General features: G+C 41.2%; 1 protein-coding gene across 4 annotated transcripts in view; it reads right to left on the bottom strand.

Moving 5' to 3' along the window:
* Positions 1-15,318, bottom strand: part of VIT (vitrin) — a 177,370-nt gene that overhangs the window by 36,225 nt on the left and 125,827 nt on the right. For 3 of the 4 annotated variants that reach the window (XM_089694254.1, XM_089694251.1, XM_089694253.1), the window contains 3 exons: positions 12,602-12,652; positions 12,450-12,491; positions 1,752-1,808 (listed from right to left, as the gene is read on the bottom strand). In XM_089694254.1, coding sequence (XP_089550380.1) covers positions 1,752-1,808; positions 12,450-12,491; positions 12,602-12,652 — 150 coding nt within the window. The remainder of the gene's footprint in view (positions 1-1,751; positions 1,809-12,449; positions 12,492-12,601; positions 12,653-15,318) is intronic. The other variant, XM_089694255.1, reaches the window with a different exon arrangement.

Below are 15,318 nucleotides of genomic sequence, written 5' to 3' on the forward strand. Positions count from 1 at the left end.
AGTTTCTGCAGAAAACAGACCAATGTTTAATCTGATTTTTAATGTGGAATACTGACAGCACAATTGAAAGAGCAGAACTAGAGTCAAACTAGGTTCAGTAGCGCAGACAGAGAGCCTAGGACTTATGAAGTATTGGGACAAGACGGCTAGTATCAGTTTGATGCAGATAACTTTCTAGACAACCATTTGAGTCAACCAGTGAGGTGCTAATGATGTCTAGGAAACAATGCAATGGTGCTAAACCCAGGAAGCCTAATTTTATCACCGTAAAGTGTTTCTAAACCCAGGAAGAAAATGTAATATATTGCAGCTTGTTAGGTTGCATCAGTTTTCATGTTTTCCTTTTTTTTTACCTTGTGATCCTGCCAGTAATTTGTTTTAGGGTGTTAATGCTCACTCAATCTGCTATTCTATGGAGGAGCAGCATTGTCACTAGAGATGTGCATGATGGAAGAATTTATTTTGTTTCAATTCGGATTCATTTGTTAAGTTAATACTTTAATTTAATCATTCGTTATATTAGAATGATTCCTTTTTGGAATTTATTTTGTATATTTGGATGTTTCATATTTATATTATTTTTTAATCAAAATCAAAATTTGAAGTTTGAATCTCAGAAGGTGGCTATTTTCATTTTATTCTATTCTATTTTTTTCTATTCTATTCCTTTCTATACTTTTATTTTCTATTCTTTTCTATTCTATTCTTTGCATTCTATTCTGTTATTTTCTATTCTATTTTTTCTATTCTATAAAGCAGCCTAAGTAGGAATCATCATCTTATTTCATTTTTAGACCTTACTGTATTCATTGCAATAGGTTTCCATTTCAAACTCAAATTCATTTTCAAATTCAAATTTACATTCGTATTTAAATTCAAATTCAGATAATTTGTTTTGATATAATTTATTTTGGATTTCTTGAGATTTGGTACTGTTATGATTTGGAAATTCGGCTAATAGGGACCACTGACTTCAAAATAAAATGAAAGATAAAAAGCCCCCAATAATAATAACAATAACAAAAATTGCAGCAAAGTGGTTAATTACTCAAAGATTTCTGTCTGTCTGCTTTCTCCACTACAGCTTTCAATTCACTGACACTATGGCTGTGCCCCCCCTCCACCTTTTATAGTGAGGGGCTGGATTATCCAAAGGCCCTCTTTATTGGTTCATCTAAGCCTGCTGGTCTTAGTTTAAAGGCCATGCAGTTAAAGTGCACAAAAAATGCAAACCCAAAGGAATTGCCTTTGCGTCAAACTATAGTAGCAGCTAACTTTAACCTCATCTCTAATCACTAGTAGGAGAAAGAGGAAAACTGTACAGGGTTGGGCTGACAACAGTGCTTACATTTCTGAATTTCTGGCAGGATCAACATGTACTTTTACTGCACTTATTGAATAAACATAACAAAATGCTTCATTGTGTATTTAACAGACCAAAACAGAGAAAATAAAGTACATTGTGAAGGTTTACATTTCTATTAAAGCTAAACCTCCTGTAATCCATTGTAAAGTCAAAGTGGGACAGGAAGGGGCAACAGCAGGAGTAACTGTGCAGAGACATTGCTGACAGGAGCAGAGAGCAGAGGGATTACTCAATGTGCTAATGAAGTTCTTTGTGCAATCATATGGGAATGTGTCTTAGCTACATTAGTCGATTGCTGTATTCAGGTCTTTATAACTATCAATTTGATATTTTAGAACTATTTGGGGGTGTATATCTACTTGTAAGCTTTAATTATTTTTCTTACCTGGATTACTCCTGGTTATCTGTCGACTGCTTGCATAAGTAGCTGGTGACCTGACAACTTTAAAAAAGATTGCAATGAACAATGCTGAATGGTCTGAATTTCAGTTTGGTTACATTAAAGTGGAACTCCAGGCAAACAGTTAAACACATATAATAATAATACACATGAAATAACTCTAAATATGTTTATAGTTTACCTGCCTAAGGATTTGTAAATTTGGCCACACTTGTGATAGTCTGTAAGATCATACCGCTACTTTCCAGTTTAGCAATACTGCTCCATTCCATAGAATTATTATTTCCAGAGTCAGCTCCCTGCTCACTGAACAGGGGATGGGGTTGTAAAACGATATGTGTAGCGTGATGGCGCTGCTCCAAGCTGGAGCTGAATGATCACCTCACTGGAATGAAGGGAGAGCGATGTTCACAATAATATCCAGTCTAGTAAGCGCGATGTGAGAAGGATGCCACTCTAACTGCACGTGGAATCTTGTATGAGGATGGCCTCAGCCGTCTTCAGGAGGGGAGGGAGGGATCTTGGCTGAGCTAAGGGCAGATGGAAGTAAATGATACATGAATCATCTGCCTTTACTGAAGATGGCCACTGCCAGATATTCCAGGGGGTATTTTTCAAAATGATTTCTCAGGAAAATAAAGTATGGAGACTTGGATGGATAGGTGAGTTTGCTTTTTTTATTATACATTTTTATTGTTAACTTTTCCAATACAAAAACATATAAAAACCCGTTATAATTCACAATCACCAGTACAATCACATTTTACAACTACTTATCACCCAGCTTACTTCCCACTACCTCCCCAAACCACCCCTGTCCAGGTCCAATTAACTAACTTCTACTCCTCTTATATTTATCTGTCATTATCGAGTCCCTTTCCTTCTTACACCCATTTTTACATTCACGTTTTCCATCATGCTCTCCCCAAGCTTTTTTCCCCTGCACTCCTAACCTGTTCCAAGTATCTCCTAGATGTTTTATATTCTAACCAGCAACCCCACGTTTTCCTAAGTTCTTCCTCTTTATCTTCCTCCAAATGACATAGCTCCTCCGTCTAAAAATTTTTTCCACTCTGTTTAACCAATCAATTATTCTTGGTGGCTCCAGAGCTTGCCTCAACCTGGGGATCAAACCCTTGGCCGCACTAATTAAGTGGTAAAGCAACCTCTTTTTACCCTGTTTACCTGCAAACTCAAGATAAAATATACACTTCCATGGGTCTCTTAGTATAATAGTCCCACTAATTTCCTCTATACCATGAATTATTTCCTTCCAAAAACCCTGTATTTTTGGGCAATCCCACCATATGTGTGTCATTGTACCCTTATTCCCACAACCTCTCCAACATAAAAGGTGAAAGAGCTGCTTGCCTCTTATGTGCCACACTCGGTGTAATATACCATCTCAACAAACATTTATAGTTCATTTCTACCGTGCTCATATTTGTCACCTAATGTGTTAATTTAAATATGTTATCACTTTGTTGTTCCTTCAGTTTTGTTCCAAGCTCCCCTTCCCATTTTTCCAAGATCCCAGGAGAATCGGATCCCTCCATGTCAAGAGACATAAATTCTAGAGGTAGCTTGTTTCAGGGCTGTATTAGCATTCAGCAGTTTTTCAAATGGATACATATTCTCCTCAGTTCTCAGTGGATGAGGGAGCGATGCAGCAAAATGTCTTAATTGTCCATATCGCCACTCATCTAATGTGAAAAATAAATCACTTTTTTTCCTAAACTCTTGAAATGTGTATAAATTCCCCTTAATCAAAATATCCTTCAAACAGGCATTTTTATCTTTAATCCTTTTACCAAAAATTATATTTTTACCTGGAGGGAAAAACTCAGTACCCACCATAGGAATGCGCACGGAATTATATTTCCATCCTTTCTGCTTATAAATTCTATCTCAGACATTTAACACTTTTTTTGTTAAAGGACTGATATTCTCATCTAGTGTATGAAATTTATGTGGAATCCATACAATCTTCCCTAATTGTACCTTACTTAGTGTTCCTTCCATGTTTACCCATCCTTTCCCTAGTGAATTAAATGTCCAATCTACTATTCATGTTAATAATACCACTAAATAATATTTCCTAACATTAGGCAACCCCAATTCCCCATTCCTTTTCACCCTACACAAAACGTCATATCTCATTCTTGGTTTCTTATTAGCCCATATAAACCTAAGATTCAATTTCTTTATTACCGCAAAAAAGGACCCTGGCAGGCTTATTGGAAGCATATGAAACTTATAAAGAATTTTTGGGAATATCACCACCTTTACCCAATTTATATGACCTACTCAAGAGGCTCCTCCCTATGAAAGATTCCCCAGCTCATCTTTTATATAATTTATTAAAGGGATGTAATTTGCCTGATATAAGTTTTTTATTGAGGGCATTCATTTTATTCCCAGGTAGCCTTTTTCCTTTTCCCTCCCAGTGAATGGAAACTCTTTTTGAAGACTCAGCTTCTCTTGCTTTGGAATGTTGATATTTAAAACCTCTGATTTTGTGGGGTTTATTTTCAAATTTGACAGCTCACTCTATTCGTTCAATATAATCTCATTAAATTAGCCAAAGTTATTCTAGGAATTGTTACATAAAATAACATTTCATCTGTGTATGCTGCTACCTTGTTCTCCACATACCGTATATTTATTCCTCCTATATCTACACTCCATCTGACCCTTGCTAAGATAGGTTCTAATGATAAAACAAACAAGAGTGGAGACAGTGGACATCCCTGTCTCGTACCATTGTACATCTTAAGTGATTGAGAGAGGGAGCCATTAACTTTTACCGCCGCCATAGGTCTATTATATAGCCCTTTTATCAAATTCAGCATTTTGGGCCCTAGTCCCAAGGCTTCTACGTATTGAACATAGAACCACAGTCAACCCTATCAAAAGCCTTCTCGGCATCTATAGACAGGAATATTGTCGGCTCCTTCTCCCTCTTTGCTTTTTGTAAAAGAAGCAAAGATCAGAGACTGTTATCCCGTCCCTCTCTTCTCGGAATAAATCCTACCTGATCCAGGTGTATCCACTCTGGTATCAGCTCCTTCATTCTAATTGCTAAGACCTTAGCATATACATTTGTGTCAGCATTTAATAGGGATATGGGTCTATAGCTGGCACACTGTGAACTTTCCCTCTTTGAGTATAATAGTTATATGTGCTTGCAGTGATTCTTCCCTCATTTGCATCCCCTCTCCTATTGCATTCATATAACCGCACATTTTAGGAACCAGAAGATCTCTAAATTTTTTAAGATAACCTACAGTGAATCCATTCGGACCAGGACTCTTTCCTGAGGCCGTGTTCTTCAGGGCCAGATTAACTTTCTCCAGGGTTATAATTCTCTCCAAGACAACTAATTTATCTTCTGCTATTCTCGGCATCTCCACCTCCTCTAAATATTTCTGCCTCTTTCTCTTCATATCTTCATCCCTTTCTTTTTGATTTCTGGAACTCACATTATATAACCTACTATAATATTCTTGGAACCTATTAGCAATATCAGTGGTGGAATAAACACTTTCTCCTTTATCTGTTTGGATTTTATCAATAACATTTTTGGATTTTCTTTTCTTTTAACTTCCTCATTAAATATTTTCTGGGTATTTTCCCCCACTGATATTTTTCTTTTGATACCCTGTTAAATATCCTCCTCACCTCCTATTCCGTAACATATTTTAATTCTTCTATTTTAAGGTTATCTTCTGATGTATGTCCATACCTCCATTCCTTTTATGTAGCTGCCCCAATCTGTATAACTCTTTCGTCACCTTCTTTATTTTTTTCCCCCTTTCTTTCTTTTATTTTAACCCTATCGCTATCAGTATTCCTCTAATATATGCCTTATGAGCTTCCCACTCTGTGGTTAACAACACCTCCTTGGTCTCATTAAACTCAAAAAAGTGTTCCGTTTCCTGCCTTATCTTTTTCACTGTTTCAGGATCTTGCATGAGTGTCTCATTTAGTCTCCACGTATTTATTTTACCTTGCTCTATACCAACCTGAAGTCTTGCCGTGACAGGACCATGATCAGAAAAAGATATAACTTCAAATTTGGAGTTAACCAACAACTCCAATTGTCTGTGATCAAGCAATATATAATCCAATCTTGAGTATGTTCTGTGTACTGGAGAGAAGATATAATCTCTTTCTCTTGGATGTTTTGCTCTCCAGGTATCTGACAATTGGCCTTGGTATAATAACCTCTTCAAAAATTTTAATTTCCTACTGTCAGGAATGGACTTGCCAGTAATGGTGGGACTCACCTGCCTTGTGGGCTGCAGTACCAGGGCTGGCCAGCAGGTGCTCCCAGCAATCAGAGACCCAACCCTGCAGCCAGCCAAACACCTGAAACTGCTTATGCAGGTGTATTTAAGTGATGGCCAGACCTGCAGTCTTTGCCTTGGTGTGTGTGTTTTTCCTGGGCCCTGTATCCTGTTCCTGCATTCCTGTCCCTGTCTCTGTCTGATTCGTTGCTGACCCTGCTTGATCCTGACCTCTGCTGACTTCTCCTGCTCTGATCCCTGGCTTGTGACCCCGACCATTCTCTGCCTGACCCCCTGTACCTACCTGCCTGTTAGTTGCTGTACCCGGCTCGTGACCTGACTACTCTCTGCCTGCTCCTCCTGTTCCTACCTGCCCGTTTGTTATTGACGCGGCCTGCCTGACGACGCTTGCATTGTATGTATTGTTATCTGTGGGTGGTTTGGTTTGGTTGCACTGTGTTATGTTTTAGTATTGCACTGCGTTTATGTATTGTTAGTCTTTAATAAATTATATTGTTTATAACTTATCTGAAGCCTGCATTTCCCTGCGTCAGTCACATACCTCTGGTCATACCCTGGAGCCCTGACACCTACCCCCTTCTCTCATTGTACCAGTTGACGCATGCAAATCCAGACCTATACACAAATTTAGATCTCCTGCCACAACCAGATTGCCTCGTTTATATTCAGAGATTTTTCTTAACATATCCTCCAGGAAAGTTACTGGGTTTTTATTTGGGCAGTAAATATTAACTAATGTGTACTCCTTTCCTTGTAGTCTTCCTTTCAGGAAAAGAAACCAGCCCTCTGGGTCCTCCAGTCTCCCCTCCAGGGTGAAGCTTTTTTTTTGAAAACCCGATTGCAACTCCTTTAGCTATAGTTATAGCTATATCCTTTAGTTATATTCAAAGTACTATCCAACATAGTATTATGCTGATTCCCCAGTTAATAGAACTGGGGAATCAGCATAATACTATGTTGAATAGTACTTTGAATACAACTTAACATTTGTATCGTGCGTTATGTGTGTCTCTTGTAGGAACACTATGTGTCGGGGATCGCCGCAGCGCTGGGCTCGGCGCAGGCGCAGTGCACCACCCTGTGCAGGGCCGCGGGCACTGGGACCTGGCCGACCGAGGCAATCGAGTTTGCGCATGCGCAGTAGAGATCGCGGGTGCGTGCGTGGCACCAATGACAGCACAGGGCGGGATACTTAAATGGCCCGGAGCTGTCATTCAGTGCCTTCTGGTCTTCCCTGTATTCCTGAACCTGCGAACCTGTGCCTTGTGAGTTATTGACCCGGATTGTACCTGAACTTGCTATATTCTCCTGTCCTGACCCTTGCTTTGCCTGACCTCTCTCCTGGATGCTCCCTATTGGATCTGACCTGCTGTTGCTGATGTGGCGTGTGACCCGACTATTCTCTGCCCGCTGCCTTGTACCGCACCGTCCTCTTAGTTACCGACCCGGCCTGCCTGACTTCGCACTTGCTCAGCCATCCATCCATCCCTCTCAGCGGGGTCTTCAGACCTCCTCATATCAGGCTTTCCTACGTGGGAGCCCCTGGCATATACCACTACCACTGACAGGTATAACCAGTAGTCACGACCTGGTCTCAGGGTGCTCCAAGTCCATCCCCACCATCAGGGGCCCTGGTGAACAAGTGCCCTGGGACTTAGACTCCGTGCTCTGGGGACGCCTACTCAGTGGAGCGCTGGTGGTACCGCCGGGCGGTCCCTTACACTATGTCTATGGAGAGTTGGTATATTTCCCTGAGAATCTTCTGTCTTTCTATCGGGGAATTTAATCCTTTCACACTATAAGTCATAAACTTGATCAAACTTATTTATATCATTCCTTCTCTATCTTATCAATTTGCCCACACCAGGGACACAGATATAGATACCTTAAAAACTGGACTTCCCCCCCCCCCAACTACCTCTCACCCACCTCTTACCCTCTCCTCCCCTTCCCCAATGACCCCCCCTCTTCCCACCCTCTCCCTCCCCATACCCCCCTCTAAAACCCACATAGCCTACATACAGCCCTGGAAACTGTCATGGATCGATTCCACTATTGATTCCTAATATAGGGTGAGACTCAAAACACACACGCCTACTCCAATCCCTAGTTCTCAACATTAGTTAGATTGGAGTCTGACAGCATGTTTGGCCTCCGGGCTGCCCCTTTACACAAAATTTTCTTTATCTCTCCCCCTATCCCAACCATGATCACACTTAGGCAGGGAGGTACCAAGAGCGGGGGAAACCGAGATACCGGAGAGGGGAAGGGGGACGGCAGGGTGGGAGAAAAATCAAAAAAAAAAAAGTGAGGGGGAGGGACGAGAAGCCAGAAATAAAGGAGCCATATCTACTCCACTGCCCTATACCTAGGGACTCTTCTCCCTACCCCCAAACCCCCACTTTCCGACTTTATTCACCAACCCCCACCCACCACACCCAGTCCCACTACTTCTTCTTCCTAGTTACCTGCTGCCATTTTCCTACTTCCTGCCCCCCGCTCCCATTAAAACCCACTGAATACCCTTTAAGTTCTATTTTTTGTAAGTCAAGTTTCTCACAGAAGTCACTAAAGTCTTCAGGGAACCTCAATCTTGCTGATTTCCTGTCTTTCCAGCCAATCAAGCATGCTGGAAAGCCCCAATTATAACAAACTTTTTTCTCTCTCATATGTTCCAGTAGTGGTTTCAAAGATCTTCTTCTTGCCAGTGTCTCTGAACAGATGTCAGCAAAAATCTGCAATTTTGTTTCCTCACACTTTATTTTAATAGTGTCCCGCAGACTTTTCCATATTCTTTCCCTGTCTGCAAAATGATGGAATCGAACTATCACGTCTCTAGGACTATCTCATCCCAGAACCCAGATAACAGTCTGGAATGGTCCCCATCAAACTTCCTGGCTCCTTCTTGTTGTTTTTATTGAATTCGGGTCTCTGGACTTTTCTCCTGCATATAATTTGTAATTGTTGTAGCTTTTGCATTCGGTTGGGGGATTTTTAAGCCCCCTCCTTTAGCTTGTTTGCCCTTCATTCCTGGTTCGGCTCCCTTATTATTTTTGTTATCTCAGTATTCCTGTGACTGTCAGCTTGCTACTCTCCTATTCGTCTCCACACTGGTTCTCTGTTATACAAGCGTCCCCCCGAGGAAAGTCCTTTAACCACTTGCCTACCAGGCACTTATACCCCCTTTCTTACCAGGCCAATTTTCAGCTTTCAGCGCTGCCGCACTTTGATTGACAATTGCGCGGTCATGCAACATTGTACCCATATGAAATTTTGATCATTTTTTTCTCACAAATAGAGCTTTCTTTTGGTGGTATTTAATCGCCACTGGGCGCTTTACTTTTTGCGCTATAAATTAAAAAAAGTGCAAAAAATTTGAAAAAAAAAAAAAAGTTTATTTGTTTCTTTTATAAAATTTTTCAAACAGGTATTTTTTCTCCTTCACTGATTTGCGTTGATGAGGCGGCACTGATGGGCACTGATAGGCGGCACTGATGGGCACTGATAGGCAGCACTAAAGGGCACTGATAGGCAGTACTAATGAGGTGGCACAGATAGGCGGCACTGATAGACAGCACTAATTAGGGGTCACGGATAGGCGGCACTGATATGCAGCACTGATATGCGGCACTGATAGGTGACACTGATGATGGGTACTGATAGACGGCACTGACTGGCATCACTTCTGGGCACTGACTGGCGGCACTGACTGGCACAACCCCTGGGCACTGACTGGTGGCACTGACTGGCAGCACTGCTGGGCTGCACTGGTGGGCGGCACTGGTGGGCAGCACTGGTGGGTGGGCACAGGTGGGTGGCACTGGTGGGCACAGGTGGGTGGCACTGGTGGGCACAGGTGGGTGGGCACAGGTTGGTGGCACTGCTGGGCACATGTAGGTGGCACTTCTGGGCACAGGTAGGTGGCACTGCAGAGTGGCACAGGTGGGTGCACTGCTGGGGGCACTGCTGGGCACAGGTGGGTGCACTGCTGGGCACGGGTGGGTGGGGCTAGTGGGCGCACTGCTGGGCAGAACTTGCGGGTGTCACTGCTGGGCACCGATCATCAGGGCACTGATCATCAGTGCCCTGATGATCGGTGCCGATCCCCGCTCTGACAACTGCCGGTTCTCGGCAGTACTTTCCTCACGATCTGACAGCGTGAGGAAAGTGCAGCCGAGAACCGGCACTTGCATTTCCCTGTGATCAGCGTGTCATTCGACACCGCTGATCACGTGGTAAAAGGCCGGTGGGATCGGCCTTTCACCACATCACGTGATCAGCTGTGTCCGTAGGACACAGCGATCACGGAGATCGCCGGGTGCGTGCCCCAGGAGAGCGCGTTCTGGGAGGACGTCATATGACGTCCACTCAGAACTGGCCGGCCGCGGTGAAGCCGTCATTCGGCTATGCGCGGTCGGCAAGAGGTTAATAGCCCCTTCTATCGATATTCCAATTAATTTATCGGCCAATAAGGATAACAAGCAGTTCCACCATCGATCTAAAAGAACCCCCCTACGTTAGTCTTCTGTTGCTCCCTTCCGTTTAGATGCATTTACATTTGATATATTACAGAAAACACAGGTATCAGATCTGACAACAGATTAAAAAGTCCTGCTGTTACCCACGGCAACTCACCATTACCTTCTGTGTCCACCATTCAGGACCCATCAGTCTCTGTTCACTCCACATCCGACTCCAAATACATCTATAGGGGGGACTCTGTGCTCTGCCGAAATTCTGGGGGGTCTCTAGATTGCTTATGCTTGGTATCTCCTCCCCAGAGGGTTATCCTTCACACTCTCCTGTTATTCTTCGTCCGTAATCCAGCCTGTTCTCCCGGACCCTTCCAGCTGTCCAGCGGTATAGAAGGTCCTCTCCCACCTGCCTTCCAGACCACCTTCTCCTCCGCCTGATCTTGAACCGCCAGAATCTCTGGGCTCCCTGCAGCCTCTGCCCCCAGGTCCTCGGCTGATTCATACATCCGACTCCGCCAGTCACCACCGGGACTGCCCGCCCTGCACGTTTCCCGAGCACTGGGGCTCTGCTGGTAGGTCTCGGTTATTTCGGGTATCTCAGGGTAGTCAATGATAGAGATCGGTATCCTTCACATTTTATACAGACATGGGGGTGCTCGGAGCACACGCTGCTCACAGCGTCATGCTTAGGCCCCTCCCCCCCCAGGGGGAGTTTGCTTTTAATATTAAAAATTAATTCAATAACATTTTTCCAAGAGAGAAAAATTTGTCTTAGTTCTTTTTGTTTATGACGGGGCTGGGAAGCTATCTTTTGCAAAAATGAACCCTGTCTGTACTGTGCTGTCCGATGATCAGTTGTAAATTAGAATTTGAACAGTGTCTGTCCTAACCCTGTTTAAATTTTGAAGCTTGCCTTCTGCATAGTATGTTAATAAGAGGAAATTCAGCCGGACCTAAGAATTTCTATTGGGACAGCCTCAATATGAACTTGTTCAGAAATGCTTGCAGTCTACCATGACATAATTTCCTAAGAAACCTCTACATTGTAAGAAATATTTTTTTTATTTTTTTTAGGTAGGTGGTGTGAATGGGAACACATACAACACATGTAGTGGGGTAAAATTTGACTGCAAAAATGGAAAATCACTGGACTAAATATTTAGAAAATAAGTTTGCCTCCCAGCAGTATTAAGTTATAAAAACGCAGCCCAGGCTGCAATATTGCTGCCCACCTCCTATTCTGCCACAAGATGCCCTTGGTCCCCTGGACTAAATGATCCCCAATGTCACTTAGCTTAAGTGCTTTACTGAGGACTTTACTTTATTTATTCACTGTGAATTTATTTATTTATTACAGGTACCTATATAGCCCTATCAATATACGCAGTGTATTACATACAGTATAGTGAATGAAAGATGTCATGGGCCTGCACCCTTAGGAGGCATCATCAAGATACCATGCATTTATTTTGTATTTATTCAAAGAGCAGTGATGATGTGATGATTCTATACCACTTTCTCATCTCCAAGGACTGCCCACCAATGGAGAATATTGTATCATAAGGGGACCTGATGCATCACATGACTGACCATCAAAAAATGGTAAGTAGATTAAAATAAAAGCATTACATATATACTTTGTGGGGGCTTCAAGCGGAAGAGGGTCATTTGTGTATGTGTGGGGGAGGGGTACAGAGCCTGAAATTGAGCTTTAAACATGAACCGTGTACAATATCTGCTTGGCTATGTAGTTTGTAAAATGTATGAAAATAGCAAAATCGAAACTTCAGAATTATTTTGGCAGGTAAGTATACTGTATACTGTATTTCAAATATGCAGCTAGTTGTTTATGTACAGTTTCACTTTAACATTTCAGAACAATATGTGACACAGCATACCTTGATTTGGAGCTCTTCCATGTGGAGCCGGCATGGCTTGCCCTGAAATATTCACCCACATCAGTCCAATTTACAATTTTACAAATGCAAAAACTGTAATGATTTTATTTAATTCAAGTACAAAGATAAGCTGTCTTGTGTCAAACACTTACTTGATTGAGCAGCAACAACTGAGGTGAACGCTGGATGTATGTTACTTGCTGCTAAAATGAAAATTATGTTGAATTATTAATTTGCAATATATTTAAAATTACCTACGTAATCAAACCAATAATGATATAAATCCACAAACTAAAAAGAATCAAAAAACAAAATTAACTAATTAATTCAAAGAAAAAAAAGAATCATAGATTTATTTAGCAAGGCAATTCAATGCAGGTGCAAATATGACTCACACTGGGGGAGATATAGTAAAACTGGAGCATGCAAAATATGGTGCAGCTCATGGTGCAAAATATGGTGCAGGCATCAGCTTCCAGGATTTATTGTCAAAGCCTAATTAAACAAGCTGAAGTTAGAAGCTGATTGGCTACCGTGCACAGTTGTACCAGATTTTGAGTGCTCCACTTTAAGTAAATCTCCCCCTTGTGTGTAATAATTCTTTGAAATAATTTTGATCTTACGTTACTGATATCAAACATATTGAAAATGCAAGTTGTGATTGGCTGCTACATATTTTTTTTACCACTACTGTACTTTTTAGGATCTTACAAAAAAAAATATGAAATTGTTAATGAGGTCTTAACAGCTGCCAATGCTTGATGAGAGGGGGGGAAGTTGGTAAAAAAACAGACATTGTCACTTTTTGCCTTTATTCAGGTTTTAGTTTGTTGCTAAGTATAGTACCAACCTCCAGTATTAAATATTTGTTTATACTCAGTGTGTTCATAAGTAAGATAATGTGGAATTATCATTGATGTCACATGTCATCATTACCAATTCAAAGCATTATTTTGTGTAAAAAAATACCTTTTTGCTCTCCTTTAAATAAAAAATTACAGAGTATCAGCTCCTAGACTACCACCTTGGGCAGCCTCAAGTCTTTGGGAATTGGTTGTCACTGTGGAGAGCCTATTGTTTTCAGTCACTTGCCTCCCGTGTACACAGATAATTACGAACTGAATACAGAATCAAGTTTTTTTATATGGTGCAACAACACAATGATAGCCAACACATCAAAATCAAACTGAAGTAGTAAAGTATTGTAACTTTATTACATGGAAAAAAGGTGTTGCAGCTTGCAACGTGGATAGTAGCATTCCAACATTATCCTAAATGTATACCTGAACCCAGAAATAAAAAAAAAACAATATAACTGAATACTTAACAGTCTTTAGATGTGTTGGCCATATCAGTTTTACTTTTTTAAGCTCTTTATTTAACAAAGACATTTTATACATAAAACCATCAATATATACTGTAAAGCTTGCTATACAAGGTTAGATTTTTTTCATTCAGCCAGTGGGCTGAACGAAAGAAAAACTAACAGATTTCTGCATCCAAGGTGGATGCAGGAATCCCTCCTCTGGGACAATGTATTCTGAAAATGGGGACTCTCTGCTGTCAGAATATGCTGACAAGCGATGCGGCAGATTGACTGCAAGCTGGTGGTCGAAGAAAGTTTTTCGATAGTCCCATTCAACAGAAGCTGATCTAATGATTGGCCTCTATCTAACACTAACTGGAAGCTTTATACACGGATCAAAATTCAGCCTGTCCCTGCTGAACTGGCCAAATTTTGATTTGTACTGTATGTACCCAGCTTAGGACATGACATTTTTCATTTAAAGTTTATTTTCATAATAACATAGTAAATAGTAATATGTACATTTTGCATCTTAAGTTCTCACGGATATCTCATACTGACAACTTTTCTTGGCACATTAAGTCTATTGACTTCTAGATGTTCTGTCCTTCATAGTTATCTGTAATTGTACTACTGCAATTTCTATAATACAGAAATTATTTCCTCTCCACTGTCAGAATACACTTATCAGCGATGGTTTTCCAGCAGCCCCGTTTGACAAAAGCCGATCAAATGATCGTCCTTAGTCTAACATTAATGGGAAGAGCTGCACACAGGTCAAAAGTTTGATCTGTGTGTACTCAGCTTAAGACATGGTATTCTCCATTTTTTTTATTTATAAATATTTATTAGGTTTCAATCAGATATAATTAACAAGCATTTCTTCATAAGATAATCATTATGTTCCTCATAATTTATTTAATTCCCACAACCCAAATCCCTCCCAAGGCCCCTCCCCGCCCACACCTATCCCAGTGTCCCCCCTCCCCCCTCCATCCCACTCTGCCGTTTCTTTTCAAATCCAAAAGAGAGAGAAAAAATAGATATACATATAGCACAATCCCTTTTTTTTTTTCCCCTTTTTTCTAAGACTCATTTCTAAAAATCATTGTTCATCAAGAGTTCTTGTCTAAATACTTCCCATTTTCCCCACTTTTTATGATATATCTCCATCCCATCTATGTGTGTATAATAAAGTCTTTCCATCTCACATAACTGATTCGTTCTAATCAACCAATCTTCTTCCGTCGGGACCTCCCTTTTTTTCCAGAACTTAGGAATCAAGCTTTTAGCTGCACTCAGAAAGTGCCAAATCCCTGAGTCCTTATATGATCTTACTGTGAGCTCAGATATATGAAGGAGGCATAACTCTGGGTCCAATCCAACATCGATCTTAGTAATTTTTCTCATTAAATGGACGATTTTCCCCCAAAACACCTGTATCTTTGAACATTCCCACCATATGTGATATAGTGTACCTACTTCACCACAGCCTCTCCAACATAATGGGGAGTTCTCCCTACTCATCTTGTGCTCCACACTCGGTGCAATGTGCCATCTAAC

Source organism: Staurois parvus, unplaced genomic scaffold (assembly GCF_062004578.1).
Source record: "Staurois parvus isolate SC_StPar_1 unplaced genomic scaffold, SC_StPar_1.0 ptg000657l, whole genome shotgun sequence".
Lineage (NCBI taxonomy): Eukaryota > Metazoa > Chordata > Amphibia > Anura > Ranidae > Staurois > Staurois parvus.